At 50.8% G+C, this 26175-nt stretch overlaps 2 protein-coding genes across 6 annotated transcripts in view; one reads left to right on the forward strand and one right to left on the reverse strand.

Annotated features, from left to right (window-relative positions):
- Window positions 1-23628, forward strand: part of IL15RA (interleukin 15 receptor subunit alpha) — a 51795-nt gene extending 28167 nt beyond the window's left edge. For 2 of the 3 annotated variants that reach the window (XM_077340365.1, XM_077340363.1), the window contains 2 exons: window positions 128-817; window positions 1502-5042. In XM_077340365.1, coding sequence (XP_077196480.1) covers window positions 128-293 — 166 coding nt within the window. In that variant the 3' untranslated portion in view covers window positions 294-817; window positions 1502-5042. Of the gene's footprint in view, window positions 1-127; window positions 818-1501; window positions 5043-17805; window positions 17951-23390 lie in introns of those variants that run through there. The other variant, XM_077340364.1, reaches the window with a different exon arrangement.
- FBH1 (F-box DNA helicase 1) overlaps window positions 5160-26175 on the reverse strand; it is a 36320-nt gene continuing 15304 nt past the window's right edge. For 2 of the 3 annotated variants that reach the window (XM_077340362.1, XM_077340360.1), the window contains exons 11-21: window positions 24958-25045; window positions 21729-21815; window positions 20522-20658; window positions 19624-19723; window positions 18727-18851; window positions 17306-17366; window positions 15780-15974; window positions 14195-14320; window positions 13895-14001; window positions 12341-12472; window positions 5160-9442 (exon numbers count right to left, since the gene is read on the reverse strand). In XM_077340362.1, the coding sequence (XP_077196477.1) occupies window positions 9266-9442; window positions 12341-12472; window positions 13895-14001; window positions 14195-14320; window positions 15780-15974; window positions 17306-17366; window positions 18727-18851; window positions 19624-19723; window positions 20522-20658; window positions 21729-21815; window positions 24958-25045 (1335 nt within the window). In that variant the 3' untranslated portion in view covers window positions 5160-9265. The remainder of the gene's footprint in view (window positions 9443-12340; window positions 12473-13894; window positions 14002-14194; window positions 14321-15779; window positions 15975-17305; window positions 17367-18726; window positions 18852-19623; window positions 19724-20521; window positions 20659-21728; window positions 21816-24957; window positions 25046-26175) is intronic. The other variant, XM_077340361.1, reaches the window with a different exon arrangement.

Below are 26175 nucleotides of genomic sequence, written 5' to 3' on the forward strand. Positions count from 1 at the left end.
CAATCTCGGTCTGGAGGTAGATAGGGCAATAAAATGGGTTTCTTTCGCCTTATTTCTAATTCCTTTTTAAATTTTTGGTTCCGAATCCTGACATTCAGTTCCGCTCCTTGTCGATTTTGTTCTGCAGGCACATTCCAAGGCAGGAAAGTATCATCATGGAAGGAATTCCAGGGGTGGAACGACCAGAGGAAGGAGGACCAATGCTCTCAGGACACGGGGACGCCAACGATGCAGAACCCGCCCACGAAGAAACACCAATGCAGCCGTCAGACTCTGCTACCTCCACTGGCTGAGTAATGCCTCCCGGTTGGGAAATTCCAGAAGGTCCTCAAAACTTCAAAACGGAAGGGAAAGAGCTAAGGCGGAAAAGCAGAGCAGCTCCCGCATGCCCGACGCTCTGCTCCAGAGGAGAAATGGGTCCGAATTCCCATCCTACGGCCTTTATAAAAGGACCTGGGAATTCCTTTCCTGACTTCAGGCCATCGTCTCTCTGACCAGCCTCTTTCTAGGCCTGGGCCATGAGCGGAATGGAGATGGATGAGAACACGTCTACCTCACCTGGCCTCTCTTTGAGATCTTCTTCTTCGAATGGATGGCTTTTTCTCACTCACACAGAGACAAAAAAACCCCCAAAGGGTGGGGAGAGAGATCCGGAGGATGTACAAGCGAGTGTGAAACGGAGAACTGAAGAGGTGGAGAAAAACGGACGTTGGGAACAGTGGCCAGAAGAAGGGCTCCGCTTTCCTTGGAAGAAGGGTGAGCAGCAGAGAAATGGAGCACTGGAACCTGGGTGCGTTTCAGATTTGGAGAAGGAAAGGTGAGCCACAAGAGCCCCCCCCTCCTCCCCCCCCCCACCCTTTTCTGTATTTTGTTTTGGTCCATTCCTTGGGATTCTCCAAACCGGAGGTGTAGAAGGCCTTGTTCAAGAAAGATATCGAGGAGAAATCAGTTTTATTTATTTATTTTAGTTGCATTATTTATAGTCCACGATTTTTGCAGGGGCTCAAGGTGGATTTCAGAGAATAAGTCAATACAATCAACAGGGTTGGACATCCAACCAAATATTTGGGGTTTTTTTCTGTCCCACTTTTCTCCTAAATTGGGACCCAAAGCAGCTTTGAATGTCATTTCCCCCTCCGTTTTCCCACAGCCACAAACCTGTGAGGTAGGCCAGGCCAAGAGTTTGTGATGGGCCCAGTGAGTTTCCACTGAGTCAGGGCATTTCAGTGGTGCTGCTATAGCACCAAAGTAGTTTTAGAGCTATAGCGCTCAAAAACACTTTAAAAAAGAATCAGAGGAAAATTGCACAGCGAAAAGCGTGGAGGGAAAGTGGCACCATTTGAAATGACCACAGAGCTTTCCGAGACAGCTCCTTAACGGAAGGAAATTCACTTTATGATGCCCACATTCCCGTACTGCTTGACTCGAAATTGGACTGACAACGAATGACATTTGTTTTAGAAGGGCAGTGTGAAAATCTTCATTCTCTGGTCTTTTTCAGGTGGAGCGAGGGATAAGCTGCGCAAAGGAAACGAAGGACAACTCTGGGGGAAATAATCTTCCACAGGGCAGATCCAAAGGGCGAGGAAAGCGACGTTTCCGAAAGGAATGGTTCCCGGTTCCTCCAGATCGGAACAGCCCAAGTTGAACAAACTAAAAGCACCAATTCGGGGGTGGTTCTTCCTCGGGAGCCCAGTCAAACGGAGTGGGACCAGCATCTTGGAAAAGAGTCGGGGGCAACATTGTCTGCCACAGTTGTTTGAAGAAGGATCACGTAAGAGGACAAGCCTGTAGGTTGTGACCGGAGACCCTTCGGATAACGTCTTAAAGCCTAACCGGTACAATCCTAACATTTTCCTGAAAGTACGCCCCATCCAATGGACTTAAGTAGGATTCTGGTTCGATCTGCTTAGGGTGGCTGTCTGAATGTAGAAAACTGCTGGGGTGGATGTAGACAGTGATGGATTCCCACCCCACCCCACCCCACCCCACCCCACCCCACTCCCCAAGCACCGGATTTGGGATACAACTGAGCAGCCGCGAATCTCTGATTTCTTGTAGGGAAGAAACATGCTGGGCTTTCTCCGCAAGCAGATTTGTTTAAGGACTCTCTAACCCATGGAGAGAGTTTTGTAACCAGCTGGCCGTGCGCCGCCGAACCAAGGAAATAATTCAATGGTGGTGATTGAAATGCCTCAATAAAAAACAGCCTTTCCGAGAATCCTGACTGAAGCATTCCTCTCACGGTATCAAGCAAACCCGTTACCCCCCGTAAGGGGAGCCAAGCCATCTGGAATGGTTTAGGCCCCGTTTTGGATCCACGGGCCTAGCTGAACAAACGCCCGCGTTCCCGTCAAAGATACGAGGTTGAAAGCGGGTTTCCCCTGCCCTTTGCGATCCGGTGGGTGGCTGCGCCAGCTGCAAAATGGCAGCTACAGCGGCTCCTAAGTGCACCGCGTTGGGGACCCCTGGTTTAGAAAGGCACTGTGGCAGGCGTAGTCAACCTGTGGTCCTCCAGATGTCCATGGACTACAATTCCCATGAGCCCCTGCCAGCAAATGCTGGCAGGGGCTCATGGGAATTGTAGTCCATGGACATCTGGAGGACCACAGGTTGACTACCCCTGCACTGTGGCATATAATGAACGTCACCACCTAAGAGGCAGGGCCACACCAGGCGTTCCTTGGCTGCATTCAGTTAGGGGTGGGGGAGTGGGAAAAATAAAACTCAGAGTGAGATAGCACCCAGTTCTGCACAAAGATGCTTTTGTGCTGGAGAGGAAAGCTTCCGCCTCCCTCCAAGTTGCCCCTGTCCAGATGGGGCTTGCAAGAGGCCGGAGCACCCCAAACCGCAAACTTATTCCCCACCCCCAGCAGTGACCAGGGAACTGCCCTTGTGTTTCCGTGGGGCCGGTGAGCCAGGCAGCTTCGGAGAAATCCCCCCAGAATTCAAAATGTTTCCTCCGCTGCCTCCTAGTGGTTCAGGAGGGTGATGTTAGAATCATAAAGCTGGAAGGGGCCTCTTAGGTCATCTAGTCCAACCCCCTGCAGGTCACTCACAACCTTCTCGCTCCTCCACAGTCACCTGCCACCCCCTTGAGCCTTCACAGAATCAGCCTCTCTGTCATATGGCTCTCCAGCCTCTGTTTAGAAATGTCCAAAGAAGGAGAACCCACCACCTCCCGAGGAAGCCTGTTCCACTGAGAAACTGCTCTAACTGCCAGGAACTTCTTCCGGATGTTTAGACGGAATTTCTTTTGCATTAATTTTATCCCATTGGTTCTGGTCCATCCTTCCAAGGTCTCGAGCTGCCATCCACCAGGTGGGACCTGAAGAGCTCCCATTTTGACAACTAATCTGCAGTCAACAGAGATCAGTTCCCTGGAGAGAATGGCTGCTGGGGGGGGGATCATTGTACGGCATAGTACCCTGCTGCGGTCTCTCCCCCTCCCCAAATCGTGCTCCCTCCAGTCTCTACCCCCTGCCCCAAAATCTCCAGGTTTTTCCCAACCCAGAGCTGATAACCCTTCACAACCCCCTGTTTTTTTCTGCCCTGGACAGTTATCCTGAATTTTCTATTTGTCCATTTTTATCTCTACCCTTTAAGCGCATGCGAGCCAGCTTGGTTTAATGATTAAGAGTTGCAGCCTCTCATCCGGAGAACTGGGTTCAATTCCACCTTCCTCCTCCACATGCTGCCCAGCTTGGTGACAGTTCTCTCAGAGCTCTCTCAGCCTCATCTACCTCTCAGGATGTCTGTTGTGGGGAGAGGAAGGGAAGGCGATTGGAAGCCACTTCAGGATTCCTTCGAGTAGGAAAAAGCGGGGTATAACCAGCAACATCCCAGGAGAGGATCTTGATTGCTGGGAGAGAGGGGTCCCTTAAGAGTCAATCAGTTTCAATTAGCTGCTCAAGAGATTTGTTAGGGTCACAGAAAACACTGCCATTACCCTTTCCTTGGACAATTGTGTCTGTGTGTGCTGTCTCAATATTGTCCCTTTTATGGCAGTTTCCCTCCCCCTGAGTCGTAAGAGCATTGGCTGGTGGTCCTAGATGTTTATTTCTCCCAGGCGCTGTTTCCATTGGTGAATCCTTGTTATGAGGGGCAGTAATAGTCATGTTGGAGTCATGGTTAAAAAAGGTAAAGGTATCCCCTGTGCAAGCACCTAGTCATGTCTGACCCTTGGGGTGACGCCCTCTAGCGTTTTCATGGCAGACTCAATACGGGGTGGTTTGCCAGTGCCTTCCCCAGTCATTACCGTTTACCCCCCAGCAAGCTGGGTCCTCATTTTACCGACCTCGGAAGGGTGGAAGGCTGAGTCGACCTTGAGCCAGCTGCTGGGATCGAACTCCCAACCTCATGGACAGAGCTTTCACACTGCATGTCTGCTGCTTTACCACTCTGCGCCACAAGAGGCTCTTGGAGTCATGGTTAGGTGCATCCATATTTGATGGGTGGGCTGACGGAGTAGATAAGGGAGTTGTGCTGGCTGTGCTTTCCAGTAAGCTGGTTCTCAGGGACTCCAACCTGTCTGTGATCAGTTGCTGATCCATGGGGGATAAGTCTTTAAAGGAGCCCCCAAAATTTTCCCTCTAAAATGTCGATATCTGATGAAAGATTCGGGGAGGTCTTTAAACCAGGAGGCAGGTCTATCCAGCTGATCAGGTCAGTTGGGGGCAGCTGGGCTATTTTCTTTTCTTTCTTTCCTCTTCTCAGAAGACTCGATAGGCTTGTGCTGTCTCAGAGATTTAAAATTAGGAAATAAAGGCAAAAGGGTTGTATTATTAAAAACACGCGCTGGAACGACCCCCTTTGCACTTAGGAGGGGTTTGTCACAAAGCAGCAGGGGCTGCTGAATGATAGCAAAAACCCTTTGTGTGTGATTGGGGCTGTGTACCGTTTCCACTGCAATTAGGTCAGCGTGTTACACTTGATCACCCAAAAGGGCTCTCAGGTGTCCTTTAACAAGTAGCCTGGATCTCCAAGAGGGAATGCAACCGTTAAAGCTACAAACAGTTAAGCCAGGGATAGTCAAACTGCGTCCCTCCAGATGTCCATGGACTACAATTCCCAGGAGCCCCCTGCCAGCAAATGCTGGCAGGGGCTTCTGGGAATTGTAGTCCATGGACATCTGGAGGGACGCAGTTTGACTACCCCTGAGTTAAGCTTGACCTTGCGTGGCTGCAAAACAAGGTGGTAGGGAGCTTCACTTCCTCTGTCATGCAGCCGTGAGGGAGTATTGGTGATTTTTAAAGCAAACGCACCCTGTTGTGGGGCAGTAGTTGTACCTGGTGAAGGCTCTTTAGGTAGGGTGGTCTCTTTGAATTTGGAGCTCTTACCAGCTAAGTCAGAGACCCTAGCAATTAGGTTGTCCACTTTCTCATGCAGTGAAGATAGTACTTTGCAGATATAGTCTATTGTTTTTGCAGTCAGTAAGAGCAAGTCAGCCGGTGCACCATCAACCCCCTTCATGCTCCCATCATCTGGAGGGGGGGGTCTGAGTTCTTCACATTTAAGTCAACTTCTCCTCTAGCAATATCCAAAGCAGAGTTTCCAGAGGAATCATCCAGTTGTTCTTGTTAGGTGCGAAGTCGTGTCCGACCCATCGCGACCCCATGGACAATGATCCTCCAGGCCTTCCTGTCCTCTACCATTCCCCGGAGTCCATTTAAGTTTGCACCGACTGCTTCAGTGACTCCATCCAGCCACCTCATTCTCTGTCGTCCCCTTCTTCTTTTGCCCTCGATCTCTCCCAGCATTAGGCTCTTCTCCAGGGAGTCCTTCCTTCTCATGAGGTGGCCAAAGTGTTTGAGTTTCATCTTCAGGATCTGGCCTTCTAAGGAGCAGGCAGGGCTGATCTCCTCTAGGACTGACCGGATTGTTCGCCTCGCAGTCCAAGGGACTCGCAAGAGTCTTCTCCAGCACCAGAGTTCAAAACTTCTGCCAAAGCTGCAAATTGATTGGAGGCAGGGATTGGTGTGAGTAAGGAGCCTGTTGCTGCAAAATAGTCTCTCATCTTTGATTGTTTAGAGGCAGGGAGAAAATGATCCTCAGACTTGGTATTTAAGTATTTGAAAGGTTGTCACTTGGAGGAGGGCAGGATGCTGTTTCTGCTGGCTGCAGAGGAGAGGACACGCAGTAATGGGTTTAAACTTCAAGTACAACGATATAGGCTAGATATCAGGAAAAAGTTTTTCACAGTCAGAGTAGTTCAGCAGTGGAACAGGCTGTCTAAGGAGGTGGTGAGCTCCCCCCTCACTGGCAGTCTTCAAGAAAAGGTTGGATACACACTTTTCTTGGATGCTTTAGGATGCTTGGGGATGATCCTGCGTTGAGCAGGAGGTTGGACTAGATGGCCTGGATGGCCCCTTCCAACTCTAGGATTCTATGATTCTATGATCTCTTGCTTGTTTATGCACCCCCATTTTATGCTACTTCACCTCTGGTGTTTTCCCTTCCCTTACACATCCACTCCAAACCCCCAGCTGTTCCTGCCAAGGAGATTTGGCTGAATTTAGTCCCAGCTACTGTTTTAACTGTTCTCATGTAAGAAGCTGTGGAAGTCCAAGGTCAGGCGATATATAAGCAGGTGTAGCTGCTAATTGTTAATTTGCTGCAGCTTATCACAATTTGTGGAGGCTGCTTGGTTTAAAAGCTGAGTGCAGCAGTTAACAAGATAAAATGAAACATGTTTAAAAGAACAATAAAAGCACTTAACTAAGAGGTTACTTGCGGAGCGTGTCTCTGCCGCGTCCGCCTCCCTCTGCGTCTGCTCGTATAAAAACAAATCTCCTCCGCCCGTGTCTAGTCTAGTCACCAAACCTCCATGAGGTTAGCACGAGAGAGTAATTTAGGCCAAGGCAGAGCAGGGATTCGAACTCAGGCCTCAGCACCGGACCACCAGACTCTAACCTCCATGAATTTATGCAATTCCTTTGGAGAGCTGTCTAAGCTAGCACCCCTCCTCAGACCATCTAGTGGCAGTGAGTTCCATAGATGCGATTTACACACAGTGTGAAGAAGCATTTTCTTCGGCCCCGTCGGAGCATCAGCCGGCAGTCTTGCGGAGAAACAGGCGGCTTCGGAGGGAACGGAGAGTGGCCCGCTCTTAGGGAACCGGGTCCTGTTTGCAATCGTACACGAACTGGTGCACACTGCGAGCCGGAACTGGGGCGGAGCCAACGGCTGTAAAACCAGCCGTGACGCAGGCTGTTCCTTGAGGTGGCAGGTGGTGCGTGCTGCACACGAACTAGGCGAGGAGATAAAAATCTTTGCTGGCTTTCCAGTGCCCTTTGGTTCCTTGCCTGCACTTTGCTCCAGTTCTCAGGTGCGTGGCCGTGTCTCTGGGACCAAGAAGGGAGAGTCCCGCAAGAAGCAACAGCAAACTTTGGGGAGGGGGGGGGGAGACTATAGCTCCACTGGCAGAGCATCTCGAGTTTTGCAAAAAGCCAGCAGGTGCCATGAAAGAACTCGGCCTGAGACGCTGGAGAACTGCGGCTAGTTGGAATAGACGATACAGGCTTTGATGCACCAAGGGTCTAATTCAGTCTAAGTAGTTCCACGGGGAGGGGCCTTGGCTCAGTGGCAGAAGATTTACTTGGTATGCAGGAGGTCCCCGGTTCAATCCCTGGCCTCTCCAGGAGGAAATGCGGAAGATGCCCTGTGAGGCAAGTGGGGCTGAGAGAGCTCTGGCAGAACTGATCCTCCAGAAGAGTTCTGAGAGAACTGGAATTGGCCCGATTGGATTTGCAGATTTAAAAATCTGCAAATCCAATCAAATCTCCAGGCGCAAAAGCCCCACCCATCCCCTGCTCTGTGAGAACAACTCCAACGGAACTGTGACTAGCCCAAGGTCACCCAGCTGGCTGCATGTGGAGGAGTGGGGACTCAAACCCGGCTCTCCGGATTAGAGGCTGCCGTTCTCGCCACTACACCAAGCTGGCTCACAATATATATACAACATCCAAATATACAAAATCATATACTTTACATATTTTAAATAGTCAATATATGGGTTAAACAATAATAGTAAAATCTGCCTCCTAAAACCTTTACCGGGGGGGGGGGATAATTTATATCGAGCAGGTTGATGCCTGGGGGGGGGGCCTGCAAAGGACACCGGTGTTGTGACATGGTGTTAGGTCATGGCAAAACCACCTCTTGTGAAAGCCCTGCCGTGAAAGCCCTACGGCAGGGGTAATCAAACTGCGGCCCTCCAGATGTCCATGGACTACAATTCCCATAAGCCCCTGCCAGCGAACGCTCATGGGAATTGTAGTCCATGGACATCTGGAGAGCCGCAGTTTGACTACCCCTGCCCCACGTGGTCCCCATAAGTCTGCTGTGGCTGGACGGCACTTTCTACCACTACAATCAGAAGGCCTGATATGCATCTCTGCTGCCATCTCGTGGCCACCAAGTCCTGACCTGCACACCCCGTACACTTTTTAAAAGCCTCTGTGCTTTTTACTGACCTGGTTGGAAAAATTGCATTTTTGAGTTGATGTTTACACCAGTAGTATTAATTTTATGGAGGTATAAATTGAGACCACTGGAAACAATGAGTTGCTCTCTCACACAGCAAAATTGACTGTAGGGGAGCAAATGCAAAAGCTCTACCAATGTATTTGAACAGAAGGAAATAGATGCGGGGAAGGTTTTATTTTAAAGATCCTGTGCCCCCCTTCCCCCCCAATAAAACTTAGGTTTGCGTGGGCACACACACCCCCCCCCCAATCTTCACAGCTTCCAGAGAAACAACTTTTTAAAGTCCCCAGAAGAGGTCTTCTTTGGCAGGAACCAACCACCCTTCTCACTGGGAACGGCGTACAAACATATGTTCCACCCGGAACCCTACAAACCTGCGTCAAGCACCCCTTCAGCTGTTGTTTGTATTAACCTTTACTCGCTGTCCCCTGGCCAGCTCCCACCTGCACGATAAAAGGCAGAGTTTTCTAATGTAGAAACTCCGATGAGGTACAAACAGAAGGCAGTGGTGTCTCCTCCAGGCACAGAGAGAGGGGCGAAAGCTATGTCTCGATTCCAGAAGGACCGCAATCGGGTTTCCTCCCTCCCACGTTGAAAATACCACTGCAGTCCGTGCTCTTTGGGCCGTTTTTTTAGTCAGATTCTCCGTGCCGGTCAGCGCTTGGAAAGCTCTCAGAAGGCAGAAGCATCCCAGTGTCGGCCCTGCTGCGAAAGGCTCCTTCTCGGAAGCCTTTCCCTCCAACCACAGGTGATCCCCCCCAGTGAAGCACTTCCAGATTCATGCCAGCTGCAAGAAGAGCCTCTGGTAGTCCTGCGGAAGGGTGACGATCTCTATGGCAGGTGTCAGCGTCCCCATTGTTCCCGGAGACACCGTCAGCCACGTCAGAGGGCCGAGACGCCGTTCCACACACCAGTGGCACAGGAAGCCCTCGGGATCTTTGGCGCCATCGCTCTGTTGGGGAATAATTTCGGAGAGACGGTGACTCCTGGTGCGCCTTTACCACTCCGGAATGCTGGAGGGGCCAACGCCCAGGAGGTGGCTGGAGATCTGGGATTACAGGCCAGGCCAAAGAGATCAGTTCTCCTGGAGAAAATGTCAGGTTGGAAGGTGGGCTCTAATCATGTCTATAAGACATGATATCCCATTGAAGTCCCTCCCCTCTCTGCCCTCTTCAGGCTCCACCCCCAAAATGCCCAGGCATTTCCCCAGCTGGGGCTTTCCTGTGATGCGGTGTTCCTGTAAGTTCTTTTCCTAAAATAAGCTACAGAATCTTTTTGCTTAAAGTCCTTTACTGCGATACGTGACAGGTAGGCTCATGGGGAGGGGCTACGGCTCAGCCGAAGGGCCTCTTCTTGAAATGCAGGAGGCCCCGGGTTCAGTCCCCAGCATCTCCACTTAAGGGACCCCGCAATGTGGCAGATCTCTGCTTGTGACCCTGGTGTCATGAACCCTGGTTCCTGACCCGCATTTCACCTGTGTTCTCACGGAGGCTGCCGGGGTGTTGGCCATAAAACCATAAAACCATAAATCGCCTGTTAGTTCCTTTCCTCCCTTTGCATTCCAAAGCGTCTCCCCACCAGAACCCCTTATCGCTTCCTGACCTTGCTAGGAGCTGTGAAGTCTCAACACATGTAACGTTTTGGATAAAAGGAAGGGCCAGATGGTCCTCCTGAGAACTATTGTAGTTTCCCCGCCTTGGGGATCTCTCTTCCCCCTCCTCTATTCAACCCCAGGTATAAGAACCCCCATGGGGACACTGACCCTTTGTCTCTGCCAAACAGTTTGCTCGTTGAACTTTGCCTGTGGATGCCTATCTGTATTTATCTGCTGAATAAAGATTCCCTTTGGATTTCACTACAATCGTGGTCTCGGGGAATTGCCTTTTCAATAGACTTTACTGGGGTGTCTTCTGCCTGGTTCCTGACACCTAGAGAGCTGCTGCCAGTCTGAGTAGACAATACCTTAAACAAAGAAGGGACTGACTCAGTAGATGGGAGATTCATGTGCTCTTGGTGTAGAGTTTGGCAACAGCTGAGAGTGGTGGCCTCAGATAAGACATATTCTAGAAGGTGACCTCCAAACCAGATGCTTTAGGATGCTTAGGGCTGATCCTGTGTTGAGCAGGGGGTTGGACTAGATGGCCTGTATGGCCCCTTCCCACTATAGGATTCTACGGTCTCAGGCAGAGCGTTCCATCTATACCTCATTGCTATTAGCCCCCCATGGACCTCTGCTCCATGTGCTAATCCAGCCCCGCTGGAGATGTGCTTGAGACTTTCCCCATTCCTGCTAGCAAACAGAAGGCTGGCTGAAAGAGCAGGGAGGCCCTTGAGCCTTGAAGAAGAAGAAGAAGAAGAGTTGGTTCTTATATGCCGCTTTTCCCTACCCGAAGGAGTCTCAGAGCGGCTTACAGTCGCCTTCCCATTCCTCTCCCCACAACAGACACCCTTTGAGGTGGGTGAGGCTGAGAGAGCCCTGATATCACTGCTCGGTCAGAACAGTTTTATCAGTGCCGTGGCGAGCCCAAGGTCACCCAGCTGGTTGCATGTGGGGGAGCGCAGAATCGAACCCGGCATGCCAGATTAGAAGTCCGCACTCCTAACCACTACACCAAACTGGCTCTCGGCATTCCACTCAGGTTGCCGGCATTCCACTCAGCCATTCGTTCTTGGCTCTGGCCTGGCCTCTCGCAGACCAGCTGTAGGGAAAAGGTGGCCCTGATGCTCCCAGCAGGACTCCTGTGTGGTCTAAAAAAAGGGTCACGGGCATAAGGGTCACTTTGCTCTTCAACCAAAGGTTGGATGCACACTTTTCTTGGATGCTTTAGGATGCTTAGGGCTAATCCTGCGTTGAGCAGGGGGTTGGACTAGATGGCCTGCATGGCCCCTTCCAACTCTATGGTTCTATGATTCTATGATTCTATCCTGCGTTGAGCAGGGGGTTGGACTAGATGGCCTGTATGGCCCCTTCCAACTCTATGATTCTAGGAGTCTATACCAAACAGCTTCTAGATTTTGTTCTTAAACAAGAGAGCATCTCACACAATATCTTTCCACACTGAGGAAGACCCCTGGGGGTCGAAACGCATTTGGTTAGTTCTGTCATGTGCCCCTTCCATGTGCCCCTGTTTGGCCCCTTCCAACTCTATGATTCTATGATTCTGTGATTCTATGTGTTGTTTTGACTTTGTTTTCAATATATAATCGGTGCATTTTGTTTCATAAATATTGGTCATGATTTTTTAATATAGTTTCGCAGCTCGACTTTGGGGTTCCTCCTTTCTGTTCGGGTTGCGTTTCGGTTCCCTTTTTGGTTTTGCGATCCATGAATGGAACTGAGCGACAGATGCTTATAGGCCTTTCTCATCACTGACGACCTGATCTCTTCTAACGGGAGATGTTGGCGATGGACCCTGGAGCAAAGGAGAGGCTCTTCCGCTGAGCCGAGGGCCCGACCGCTAAAATAAATAGAGCAACGGGAATGATGGAGACCGGCTCGGATAAAAGCGTGAGCCCTTGTCGATTTCCAGAGCAAAGAAAATATCGCCCAAGCTTTCAATCATTAACCACGGCGGACCCGGCTAGTTGCGCAGGGGCTGGATAACATATTAGGCAACGGCCGGCAAACAGTGGGAGGGGAAGGCCGAAAGGGGGCCGTCCCACCATTGGCAACCTCTCCAGCAGGGGTAGTCAACCTGTGGTCCTCCAGATGTCCATGGACTACAATTCCCATGAGCCCCTGCCAGCGAACGCTGGCAGGGGCTCATGGGAATTGTAGTCCATGGACATCTGGAGGACCACAGGTTGACTACCCCTGCTCTACAGCACACCACTGAGCAGACGAGACACTTACGTAAGCGAACGGCGTCTTCTTCATGGTCAGGAAAGAGTCAGCAGGAATGGAATTGAGGCACCCCCGGACTGAGCATTGAACCGCCTCCCCCTTGCAGACGTTGCTGGTCAGCTCCGGCCTCAGATAATACTCCTGGAAGGAAGACAAGACATTAAGTTGGGGGCAGGGGACAGGTGAGACTGTGGTGTCTCAGCAATAGCTCCTTTCGGGATTGGGGGACGGGGGGACGGGGACACTGTAAAAAGAGCCCTGATGGATCAGACCTGTGAGGGTCCATCTAGTCCAGCATTCGGATGAAACCCGTGGCCAACCAGTTCCTCTGGCGATCCAACAACAGGGCAGAGAGGTCTTCATAAGAACCTAAGAAGAGGCCTGCTGGATCAGACTAGTGAGGGTCCATCTAGTCCAGCATCCTGTCTCATACAGGGGCCAACCACTGCCTCTGGAGGGCTCGCAACAGAGCAGAGAGGCTGAGGCCTTCATAAGAACACCAGAAGAGCCCTGTTGGATCAGACCATTGAGGGTCCATCTAGTCCAGCTTCTTGTCTCACAAAGTGGCCAACCAGTTCCTCTGGAGAGTCAATACCAGATCATAGAAGCCAAGGCCTTCATAAGAACAACAAGTCAGACCAACCATCCCTCTAGTCCAGCATCCTGTCTTCACACAGGTTGGAAAGGTTGAGAATATTCTCCTGAAGTCATCGCCTGGCTCCGAGTTTCTGAGGTTTACTGTCCCTGAACGTGGAGGTTCTCTTTAGTCCCCACAACCAGTATATTTCAATAGATCTATCCTCCGTGTTCATTGATCTATCCTCCAATCTCTTTGAAAGATGGAAATTCAGCTGTTTCACACATGAGCCCCTATTTAGTTCTGTGGGACGTAGTGATCCAACAGTGCCACACCTTAAACTGCCCCCTGGCGCCTCCATCCTGCCAGCTGCCTGGGCTGTACAAGCGAACAGTTTCATGTCTTACTTATTTCTAAAGAACATGCACCCCTCTCTCTCTTCAAAGAGCACGACTCAGCATGGATGGACCAGAACCAATGGGATGAAATTAATTCAAAGGACATTCCATCTAAACCTCCGGAAGAAGTTCCTGGCAATTAGAGTGGTTCCTCAGTGGAACAGGCTTCCTCGGGAGGTGGTGGGTTCTCCATCTTTGGAGATTTTTAAGCAGAGGCTGGAGAGCCATCTGACGGAGAGGCTGATTCTGGGAAGGCTCAAGGGGGTGGCAGGTGACAGTGGAGGAGCGAGAGGGTTGTGAGTGTCCTGCATAGTGCAAGGGGTTGGACTAGATGACCCAGGAGGTCCCTCCCAACCCTGTTATTCTGCAATTTTATGATCCTATGTCAGTCCTTTCTAGGAATAGCCTAGATGCCAGGAAAAAGGGAAAGAAAAATACCAACCGACGATTTGTTGTTTTGACTTGTAGTTGTGAGAGTCCTGCATAATGCAGGGGGTTGGACTAGATGACCCAGGAGGTACCTTCCAACTCTATGATTCTACGGAAGACCCTCCTGACTTGCATTTGGTGTGGGGGGTTTCAACTCACCCCAGCCAACGTCAAGAGGTGACGCAGACACTGCGGCATGATGAGACGTCTCTTGGCCCGGGTGACGGCGACGTAGAGCAGATTCCACTCATCAGCAGGGATTCTGTCTGTGGGGGAGATTTGGGATCAACAAGCCAGGAGCACAGTGAAAAGGACCAAACGCAAAACAATCGCTGGATGGAGCAGAGTTGGTCTCTCTTGCCCCAGAGTGACGGACCAGAGCCAGTGGGATGACTACGGCAGCTGTCGACCTTCTGCAGACGGGGTGGGAGTTGACACCCTTAAAAAAGGCAGACTCACCAACATGGAAGCCGGGGAGCATCCCGAGGTTGTGCCGCTCTAAAGGGATGGCCCCAAAATCATCCGCTACCTGGACGGTGTCGAATTCAAGGCCTTTGGCCTTATGGACGGTCCCCAGGATGAAATCTGAAACGTACACCAAAACGCACCAAAGTCCAAGACACTAATTCAAAAGCAGGAGACTGGAGCGGTGAAATGAGTGGAATTTGGTAAAAGGTAAAGGTAAAGGTATCCCCTGTGCAAGCACCGGGTCATGTCTGACCCTTGGGGTGACGCCCTCTAGCGTTTTCATGGCAGACTCCATACGGGGTGGTTTGCCAGTGCCTTCCCCAGTCATTACCGTTTACCCCCCAGCAAGCAAGCTGGGCACTCATTTTACCGACCTCGGAAGGATGGAAGGCTGAGTCAACCTTGAGCTGGCCGCTGGGATTGAACTCCCAGCCTCATGGTCAGAGCTTCAGACAGCATTTCTGCTGCCTTACCACTCTGCGCCACAAGAGGCTCTATGTGGAATTTGGAGAAAGGGCTAAACTTACCGCTTTGATCAGCAAAAAAAAAAAAAAACCTATTAACGTCATTTATTATTAATTGGAAACCCTTCACTGACTTTTTGCTAAATGTGTGTACAACCAGTTCCTCTAGAGGTCCAAGAACAGGGCAAAGAGGCAGAGGCCTTCATAGGAACAACTGAAAAGCCCTGATGGGTCAGACCAGTGGTCCTTCTAGTCCAGCTTCCTGTCTGTCAGTGGCCAGCCAGTTCCACAGAACAGCCACTAATAGGGCATAGAGGCCCAGGCCTTTGTAGGAACCTCAGCCTTGCTGGAACAGGCCAGTGGTCCTTCTAGTCCAGCCCCGTCTCACTCTGTGGCCAACCAGTTTCTCTGGAGGGCCAACAACAGGGCAGAGAGGCCGAGGCCTTCCCCTATTAAGAACACCAGAAGAGCCCTGCTGGGTCAGACCAGGGGTCCATCTAGTCCAGCATCCTAAGAACATCAGAGGAGCCCCACTGGATCAGACCAGTGGTCCATCTAGTCCAGCATCCTAAGAACATCAGAGGAGCCCCACTGGATCAGACCAGTGGTCCATCTAGTCCAGCATCCTAAGAACATCAGAAGAGCCCTGCTGGGTCAGACCAGTGGTCCATCTAGTCCAGCATCCTCTCATGCACAGTGGCCAACCAGTTCCTCTGGAGGGCCAGCAACAGGGCAGAGAGGCCAAGGCCTTCAAAAGAAAAACAGAAGAGCCCTGCAGCCTCAGAAAGGTGGTGAGATCCCTCATCTAATTCCCTTTTAAGGCTGTTTATCCCCATGGCCATCGCTACATCCCCTGTGGAATTCCACATCTTAATCACTTGGGGCAAAGAATTACAAGGAAGTAGAAAGAAAAGAGGGGTGACCACAGGCAGAAGGTGGTGGCAGGTGACAGTGGGTGAGCAAGAGGGTTGTGGGTGTCCTGCACAGTGCAGGGGGTTGTACTAGATGACCCAGGAAGCCCCTTCCAACTCTCTGATTCTAGGATTCTAAGGTCTCTTCCGTACATCCAAAAGGACGCAGCGTCCCATCCCTTGAGCGATGTCCCCTTTTACCTGCGGCCTCAGGACTGGGTGTGTGGCATTGCATGATCCGGTCCAGGAACAGAGGGATGTAGCGGGCGTATTTCTCCACAATGGCGATCTTGAACTCTAGCTGCTTGTCTTCAGCGCTCATGGAGTACTTCTTTAAAGCCTGGAAGCCTTTCTCGGTCCACCTCTTCAAGAAAGGATCCTTCACCTCGAACCCCACTGAGAACGCAATAATGCGGGACCGAATGAGCACGGCACTGCCTGTCTCCCAAAACACAGGGATGCCCCTGATAATGGAAGCTGTGCGCACCGCCACCCTCAGCAACCAACCATGTGGAGCAGGGCCCCAGGAGGCATCCATGGTGGAGAAGGAACCTTATCAGGACGTTAAGGCCCAGAGGCAGCTGTGGGAGAGCCTGCGGACAGGAGGGAGGGGAACCAGCGCAGGGCTGCTGTTTTTGATGGCAGCTCTGTGTACATTGCTGCCTGCCATTCCGTGCCGAGGTTCTCAGGAGGCTGATTCTCTTGCCAGAAACACAAAAGGCTGCCATGTGCTTGTGTAGCAATCTAAAGGCGGATGGGCTGGTCCGTCATCTGCGACTCTCTAGCATGAACTCAAGTTCACAGTTGGAGGCAATACAGCTTTGCTTCTGAACTCATGTCCAAGGAGAGCTTGGTGCCCTTGGGCTAGTCACAGCCCTGATACAGATGTTCTGATCAAGCAGGAATATCAGGGCTCTCTCAGCCTCACCCACCTCGCAGGGTGTCTGTTGTGGGGAGAGGAAAGGGAAGGTGATTGGAAGCCGCTTTGAGCCTCCTTCTGGTAGAGAAAAGCGGCATATAAGAACCAACTCCTCTTCTTCTTCTTCAGTACTATCAGGGCTCTCTCAGCCTCACCCACCTCACAGGGGGTCTGTTGTGGAGAGAGGAAAGGGAAGGCAATTGGAAGCCGCTCTGAGACTCCTTCGGGTCTAGAAAAGCAGCATCTAAGAACCAGCTCTTCTTCTTCTTCTTCTTCTTCAGTAATCTCAGGGCTCTCTCAGCCTCCCCTCCCTCACAGGGTGTCTGTTGTAGGGAGAGGAAAGGGAAGGCGAATAGAAGCCGCTTTGAGACTCTCACCAGCCCCACATCCCAACTGGAGCCTTGGCAGCTTTCCTTAGACTTGTGCATGACCTAAGAATCAGGGTGACCAACCTCCAGCTGCAGCCTGGAGGTCTTCCGGAATCACAACTGATTTCCTGATGGCAGAGCTCAGTTCTCAGGGAGAAAATTGCTGGCTTGGAGGATCGGGGTCCCCACCCTTCCGAAACTCCGCTCCCAGATCTGCAGGAATTTCTAAGACAGGAGGTGGCCACCCTACCCAAAATGGCTAGCGTCATTTCCGACCCAACACAGACGTCTGAATTCGAGGACACGGCTGGTCCTTCCCACTCAAACAGTCCAGGACTCTGCAGTCACCCTGCGACAATCACACATACGCAACGGCTCCACTTCCCCGGGATCCTGAAAGAAAGCGGGACGCTGCCACGAAACTCTGTGGGGACACTCACGTTCAGAATGTAAGAGGTGCCAAATATCCCGAATCTCATCCAGGCCGAAGGCATGAAGTCCCTAACAGGAGAGAGAGAGAGACAGAGAGAAAACAAACATACCTCAACATTACAGAAGTAAACCTTAATGACTATGTAAACGGCTGTATTTATTTACTTGTTGCATTGGTTGTTCATTCATTCATTCATTCATTCATTCATTCATTCATTCATTCATTCATTCATTCATTCATTTTGTTATTTCTAGCCTGCCCCTCTCCAAAACTGGTATCGGGGCAGGGTACATCAATAAAAATACAAAGTATCATAAAATTGCTTAGAAACTATGATAAAAATCCTAATTTAAAAAAAAAATCTAAACTGTTTTCACTCATTCCTGCTAACTCGCTTTGTTTTCAACAAAGCATACCAGTGGGCCAGGTTAATGCATGGAAATGAATTTCAAAAATGACTGGCCTGACTTTACATGTATTTAATTTATTTATTTCTTCGATTTTTAGCCCGCCACTCTCTGGATTGTCTGGAGCACCTTCAAAACGTTTGTGGCAAGGGAAGAGCTTTCTGGACTCGAGGAGGGGATCTGAAAAAAGTGAGTCGTGACTCACGGACGCTCCTCCCCGGCCACGAATTCTGCTGGTCTTGAAGGTATACCTGGACTCTGGCTCTTTTCCGCTGCTACGGACAGACAGACGGGCATGGTGATCCATCTTGATCTCTCTCCCTGGAAGGCCCCATGTTTAGCCATACGCAATGGAGATCCATCAACCTCATGGTATAAGGTGTCTCAACCTGGGGGTCCCAGGGGTCGCAGCAGGGCAAGAAGCTTGGGGGGTGGGGGGGGGCGCTGTCGCTGTGGCCGCTCCTCCTGAAGGTGCCCGCCAATTTATAACCGATTTATACGCAATCCTGAACCTTTGGATCTTCCCGCCATTGGTCGGTTTCGGTTTAATTTCTGGGAACGAACCCTTGCAGAATTTCAGGGTTGGGGGTCACCAGAACAGGAGGAACTGGATTAAAGGGTCATGGCATTATGAAGGTTGAGAACCCCTGGTCTAAGGACTCTCACTGTAGCTGTATCTGAGGCAGAGAGCAGTGACACCCAGGCCCTCAGCAAGAATTCAAACTCAGAGCTTAGAGCAGGGGTAGTCAAACTGCGGCCCTCCAGATGTCCGTGGACTACAATTCCCAGGAGCCCCTGCCAGCATTCGCTGGCAGGGGCTCATGGGAATTGTAGTCCGCGGACATCTGGAGGGCCGCAGTTTGACTACCCCTGGCCTAGACCAACACCCTCACCTCTGTCACCACCTCAAATACTGTGATGACTCTTCGAAATCATCCCAGCCGCTGCCAAAATACCCATCCTGGCCTTTTTCGGCTCTCCCTTCATTTTCGGTTTTGATGGCCCCTCCTGGCACCCTCACCCCGAGGACGTGTATTGTAGCTGGTGGGTTTCCTCTCGTGACGCGCACAGCCGACTCAAAGATCTCCACGTTGCTCCGGGTCAGGAGGGCAATTTTCCCTCTGGGCTCTCCCCCGGTGACGTCACCTGGCAAAAGGGAAGCAAGCCCATGCCTGAATCCGGAGGAAGCAAAGAAGAGAAGAGCTGGGTTTCTTATACCCCACTACTGTCTGCCTAAAGGAGTCCCAACGCGGCTTCCAAGCCCCTTCCCCCTTCCTCTCCCCACGACAGACACTCTGTGAGTTGGGTGGGGGAGGCTGAGAGAGCTCTGAGAGAACTGCTCTGAGAGAACAGCTCTGAGAGAACTGTGACTAGCCCAAGGCCACCCAGCTGGCTGCATGTGGAGGAGTGAGGAATCACACCTGGTTCTCCAGATTAGAAGTAGCTGTCTTTTTTATACCCTGCTTTTCACTACCTGCTTTAGGATGCTATGGGCTGATCCTGCGTTGAGCAGGGGGTTGTACTAGATTTCCTGCATGGCCCCTTCCAACTCTATGATTCTGTGATTCTGATCCTGCGTTGAGCAGGGGGTTGGACTAGATGGCCTGTATGGCCCCTTCCAACTCTATGATTCTGTGATTCTGATCCTGCGTTGAGCAGGGGGTTGGACTAGATGTCCTGCATGGCGCCTTCCAACTCTATGATTCTATGAAGGAGCCCCAAAGGGACTCACAAACCCCTTTCTCTTCCCCTCCCCACAACAGACATCCTCTGAGGTTGGCCGGGCTGAGAGAGAGCTCTGAGAGAACTGCTCTGCGAGAACACCTCTTAGAGAACTCTGACTGGCCCAAAGGCAGTCAGCTGGCTGGACATGGAGGAGGCCCCCTCTCAAATGTCAGAACTGACTTAAGGAACTCACCCTCTTGAGTGCCCCCCACCAGGGTCTTATTTCGAACTGCCTTGCAGACGTCTAGAATAGTAGCTCCGACATAAGCAATCTCGGGGCCAAATCGGAAACTCTGCAGAAGAGGAGAGAACGAGGGGAAGGTGGTAAAAACGATAAAACCATCGCTGGACCTGCGATTTTATTCGCCATCGAGGGGTTCAGTTTATGGATGGGGGTTTTGGGGGGGGCCAATAGATGTCGTTTAGGTCAGCCTCAACCAAATGCCTGGCGGAAGAGCTCCCTTTTGCAGGCCCTGCAGAACTGTGGAAGTTCAGGCAAAGCCCTGATCTCTTCCGGGAGTTCGTTCCACCAGGATGGAAAAAGCTCTGGTCCCGGTTGAGGTCCAACATGCTTCTTTGGGGCCAGGGATCCACAGCCAGTTGGAGAAGGCACAGCATAGGGTGCTTTGGGGGAAGAAGAAGAAGGAGAAGGAGAAGGAGAAGGAGAAGGAGAAGGAGAAGGAGAAGGAGAAGGAGAAGGAGAAGGAGAAGGAGAAGGAGAAGGAGAAGGAGAAGAAGAGTTGGTTCTTATATGCCGCTTTTCCCTACCCGAAGGAGCCTCAATGTGGCTTACAGTCGCCTTCCCATTCCTCTCCCCACAACAGACACCCTGTGGGGTGGGTGAGGCTGAGAGAGCCCTGATATTCCAGCTCGGTCAGAGCAGCTTTATCAGTGCTGTGACTAGCCCAAGGTCACCCAGCTGGCTGCATGTGGGGGAGTGCAGAATTGAACCCGGCATGCCAGATTAGAAGTCCGCACTCCTAACCACTACACCAAACTAGGCAGTGAGGTGGTCCCTCAGGTACACTGGGCCCAGACCTTTATGGCCTTAAAGGTGATGACCCAAAACATGACGCACCACTTAGCCTTACCCGGGTCAGGTAGAACAGGTGGGTGTGAGGCACCTCATCCAGAGCATTGACGGCCCCCCGGAAGCTGTAGATTTGCTGGTGGGGGTCTCCGACCAAGATGATCCCGCAGGGCTGGGAAAGCACCACGTCCATAACAGCTGCGGGGAGAAGAACAGGGGGTGAAAAAGACCATTGGCATTGTGGGGAACTGCAGACCTTCCTGACACCCCCCCCCAAATGGTGATTGGCATTTCCCCAAGCCTGTAAGAAAGGGCCCCTAGAGCCAAGCACCGGCTCATTCCTTTCTGCCCACTGTCCCATGATTTACCAAAACTCACATAATCAGGATTGCTTTCACATGGCCAACTAGCCTCTGCTTAAATTCCTCCAAAGAAGCAGTGCTCACCAGCTCCCGGGGAAGGCTGTTCCAGTGGAGGACCATTCTAATTGTCAGGGAGTTCCCCCGAATGGTGAAAACTCTTTTGATTTAACTAAGCATGTATCTCTGTTGAAATTCACAGTGTTCATCTGGGTCCAGAGTGCCTGTCTGTCTGGACTTTCCCTTCTGCGTTCCTGGCTCAGCATGGCCCATTTGGGGCAAAATGGGACACCGATTTACCCAGCCGATCCTGTCATGCTTTTAAAAGAAGAAAAGCTTTCCACACTCACTCGTGTGCCCCTTCCTCCCAAAACTCTGTCTAGACACACAACCCCTCTTCTGAGGGGTAGAATCCTAGAATTGGAAGGGACCTCCTGGGTCATCTAGTCCAACCCCCTGTACTAGGCAGGACACTTGTACCTCTATCGCTCATCCACTGTCACCTGCCACCCCCTTGAGCCTTCCCAGAATAAGCCTCTCCGTCAGATGGCTCTCCAGCCTCTGTTTAAGAATCTCCAAAGATGGAGAACCCACCACCTCCCGAGGAATCCTGTTCCACTGAGGAACTGCTCTCACTGTCAGGAATTTCTTCTGTATATTTAGACAGAATTTCTTTTGCACGAATTTCATCCCATTCGTTCTGGTCTGTCCCTTGGGGACAAGAGAGAGCAACTCTGCTCCATCCTCTACATGGCAGCCTTTTAAATACTTGAAGATGGTTATCAGATCCCCTCTCAGGCGTCTCCTCTCCAGGCTAAACAAACCAAGCCCCCCAACCTTTCCTCATATGTGAAAGAGGTATGTTATAATTTCCCACACCGTTTTAACTCAAACCTGCACGTTCCTCACCGGGAGTACAGTCTTGGGCTTCATCGACAAAGATGACATCATACATGGACAGCCGGGGCTTGCTGATCTGCCACAGCTTCAAGTAGCCTGACAGGGGATACAAAATGAGTGGCATTGAAAGGTACAGCAGGATACAACTCTCTGTTTTTAAGCCTTCGGGTTTGGCCGGGTAGCAGGAGCGAAAGGTCCCTCGCTAGACTAGCAACAGCGTGAGTGGGAAGAGGCAGGCAAGAACTCTTACAGACGAGGAAGAGGAAGATCACAGAATCACAGAATCATAGAGTTGGAAGGGCCCATACAGGCCATAGAATCATAGAATCACAGAACCATAGAGTTGGAAGGGGCCATACAGGCCATAGAATCATAGAATCACAGAACCATAGAGTTGGAAGGGCCCATACAGGCCATAGAATCATAGAATCACAGAACCATAGAGTTGGAAGGGGCCATACAGGCCATAGAATCATAGAATCATAGAACCATAGAGTTGGAAGGGCCCATACAGGCCATAGAATCATAGAATCACAGAATCATAGAGTTGGAAGGGCCCATACAGGCCATAGAATCATAGAATCACAGAACCATAGAGTTGGAAGGGGCCATACAAGCCATAGAATCATAGAATCATAGAACCATAGAGTTGGAAGGGCCCATGCAGGCCATAGAATCATAGAATCACAGAACCATAGAGTTGGAAGGGCCCATACAGGCCATAGAATCATAGAATCACAGAATCATAGAGTTGGAAGGGCCCATACAGGCCATAGAATCATAGAATCACAGAATCATAGAGTTGGAAGGGGCCATACAGGCCATAGAATCATAGAACCATAGAGTTGGAAGGGCTCATACAGGCCATAGAATCATAGAATCATAGAATCATAGAGTTGGAAGGGCCCATACAGGCCATAGAATCATAGAATCATAGAACCATAGAGTTGGAAGGGCCCATACAGGCCATAGAATCATAGAATCACAGAACCATAGAGTTGGAAGGGCCCATACAGGCCATAGAATCATAGAATCACAGAACCATAGAGTTGGAAGGGCCCATACAGGCCATAGAATCATAGAATCACAGAACCATAGAGTTGGAAGGGCCCATACAGGCCATAGAATCATAGAATCACAGAATCATAGAGTTGGAAGGGGCCATACAGGCCATCTAGTCCAACCCCCTGCTCAACACAGGATCAAGATAAAGAGCTGGGTTTTTTATACTCCACTTTTCGCTACACAAAGCAGCTCACAAACACTTTTCCTTTCCTCTCCCCACAACAGACACTTTGTGAGGGAGGTGAAGCTGAGCTCTATGAGAAGTGCTCTGTAAAAAGAGCTCTAAGAGAACTGACTGGTCCAAGGTCGCCCAGATGGCTGCATGTGAAGGAGGAGTGGGGATACAATCCGGGTTTTCCAGTTCAGACTCTGCCACTTTTTAACCACTGCCCCCACACCGTTTCAGCCTTAGAAATAGAATCATAGAATCATAGAGTTGGAAGGGACCTCCTGGGTCATCTAGTCCAACCCCCTGCACTACGAACTGAGCTGACAAAAGGTTTCTCTCCACAGATCTGAAGGGACCTCTCCCCACAAGGAGATATGCATTTCCCAGATGTTCAGAGGAACTGTAAAAATGAATGTCTTTTCTTTTTTCCTTGCTAGAATGATTTGCGGGGCGCAGGTTATTTTAACTCATACAGTGAACTTCAAAAGCAGCATGCAAGCCAAGATTCCACGGCAAGACCAAATCGGCTGCCCTGTACCAAACTCCTCAAGCGTCTGTGTTTTGAAAAAACACATTTCTAGGTTGCCCAGATTAGGAAGAAATTCTGGGAAGTGCCTAAGCAACAAAGTCAGAATTAAGTATGCAAAATGATGCATGCTGCTAACTGTATAAAAGAGAATAGTCATACAGAATTTGTATGGATGTTGTGCCTGATATACTGGAGAATCAATCTGGGGTTATCTAGGGCAGGGCTGCTTTTTAAGGGTCAGGCACAAAATTTGCAGCATAGTTGCTGGTGCCTCTCCTCCAAAATCTCTCCAAGTTTAAAAAAGATCAGACCTGGGACTCTAATCCTATAGGCCCCCAAAGAAGGTGCCCCCATCCTCCGTTGTTTTCAATGGAAGGGGGGAGGTCTTTAAATTTTAAAGAGAAAGTGGTCCTTTTAAAATTTAAATGCCTTTTGCAAGCTAAAGGGCAAATGAACTCCGGAAGGCATTTAAAGAGCTTGTACGCCCTTTAAATGCCTTCTCCAAGCCAGGGGTCCCCAGAAGGCATTTAAAGGGACAGCAACGTCTTTAAGCACCCTTCAACTTCAGCTGTCTGACAGTCCCAAAGAATCCTGATTTTGTTTTCAGGATTTTTAGGGCTCAGCCATTTTGGATAGCCAAAAAGTTATCAAAATCTATATCCGGCTAAAATAAGACCTGAAAAACGATACAATATTTTTCAGGGTTTGTTTATTTTATTTCTTACATTTCTATACCGCCCTCCCATGAGGCTCAGGGCAGTTTACACAAAACATGAGGATAAAGGTAAAGGTATCCCCTGTGCAAGCACCGAGTCATGTCTGGCCCTTGGGGTGACGCCCTCCAGCGTTTTCATGGCAGACTCAATACGGGGTGGTTTGCCAGTGCCTTCCCCAGTCATTACCGTTTACCCCCCAGCAAGCTGGGTCCTCATTTTACCGACCTCGGAAGGATGGAAGGCTGAGTCAACCTTGAGCCGGCTGCTGGGATCGAACTCCCAGCCTCATGGGCAGAGCTTTCAGACGGCTGCCTTACCACTCTGCGCCACAAGAGGCTCTTAACATGGGGATAATGCAGCACAATTCATAACCTCAAGAACAATCACTGCAGGTTCCATGACTGAAGGCAGCAAGTACTGTAATATTTCTCATAACTTTATGGCCCTGATCCCGTTGGCTGGTCATTTTGGGTTCAGATTGGGGGGTGGGGGGTTCTGGGGGCCCAGCAGAGGCTGTGGGATCAGTCGGCCTCAACCAAATGCCTGGCGGAAGAGCTCCTTTTTGCAGGCCCTGCAGAACTGTGGGAATTCAGGCAGAAAGCTTCTCCACAAAGCAGCACCGGGGAAATTCAATGTATTCGAACTAAAAGGGGTGCAGACATTTTCTCCCATTCCTGGACCCAACTACAGGCGTTTCAAAATGGGGACTCTCGCCCCACGTGCGGCCACATGCTCCCCCCCCCCGCCAGCCCCACATACCATCGTGGGTCATCTTGTACGCCATCTCTTTCACGGGGCTCAGATTTGTCATATTCTTCCAAATACGCTTGGCTTCCTCAATAACAATCTAGAAGGTGTAAGAACATCAGAACAGTCTTGCCTGCCTGGGGCAGTGTGGCGTAGCGATTAGAGTAGTACACTGAGATCCGAAAGAGCCCGGTTCAAATCCCGCCTCTTCCACAGAAGCTTGCAAAGTGACTTTGGGCCAGCCAGTTACTCTAACCTACCCCACAAGATGGATCAAAATGGGGAGGGAGTCTGGCTTTATAATGGAACAGCTGCTTGGCAGGCAGAAGGTCCCCGGTTCAATCCCCAGCATCTCCAGCTAGAAAGGACCAAGCAGGAGGTGATGGGAAGGACCTTTGCCTTCTACCCTGGAGAACGTCTGCCTGTAGTGTATCTGCTTGGCAGACAGAAGGTCCCCAGTTCAATCCCCAGCATCTCCAGCTAGAAAGGACCAAGCAGGAGGTGATGGGAAGGACCTTTGCCTTCTACCCTGGAGAAGCTCTGCATGTAGTGTATCTACTTGGCAGGCAGAAGGTCCCCAGTTCAATCCCCAGCATCTCCAGCTAGAAAGGACCAAGCAGGAGGTGATGGGAAGGACCTTTGCCTTCTACCCTGGAGAACGTCTGCCTGTAGTGTATCTGCTTGGCAGGCAGAAGGTCCCCGGTTCAATCCCCAGCATCTCCAGCTAGAAAGGACCAAGCAGGAGGTGATGGGAAGGACCTTTGCCTTCTACCCTGGAGAAGCTCTGCATGTAGTGTATCTGCTTGGCAGACAGAAGGTCCCCAGTTCAATCCCCAGCATCTCCAGCTAGAAAGGACCAAGCAGGAGGTGATGGGAAGGACCTTTGCCTTCTACCCTGGAGAACGTCTGCCTGTAGTGTATCTGCTTGGCAGGCAGAAGGTCCCCGGTTCAATCCCCAGCATCTCCAGCTAGAAAGGACCAAGCAGGAGGTGATGGGAAGGACCTTTGCCTTCTACCCTGGAGAACGTCTGCCTGTAGTGTATCTGCTTGGCAGGCAGAAGGTCCCCGGTTCAATCCCCAGCATCTCCAGCTAGAAAGGACCAAGCAGGAGGTGATGGGAAGGACCTTTGCCTTCTACCCTGGAGAACGTCTGCCTGTAGTGTATCTGCTTGGCAGGCAGAAGGTCCCCGGTTCAATCCCCAGCATCTCCAGCTAGAAAGGACCAAGCAG

This window comes from Paroedura picta, chromosome 5 (genome assembly GCF_049243985.1).
Source record: "Paroedura picta isolate Pp20150507F chromosome 5, Ppicta_v3.0, whole genome shotgun sequence".
In the NCBI taxonomy this organism is placed as follows: domain Eukaryota; kingdom Metazoa; phylum Chordata; class Lepidosauria; order Squamata; family Gekkonidae; genus Paroedura; species Paroedura picta.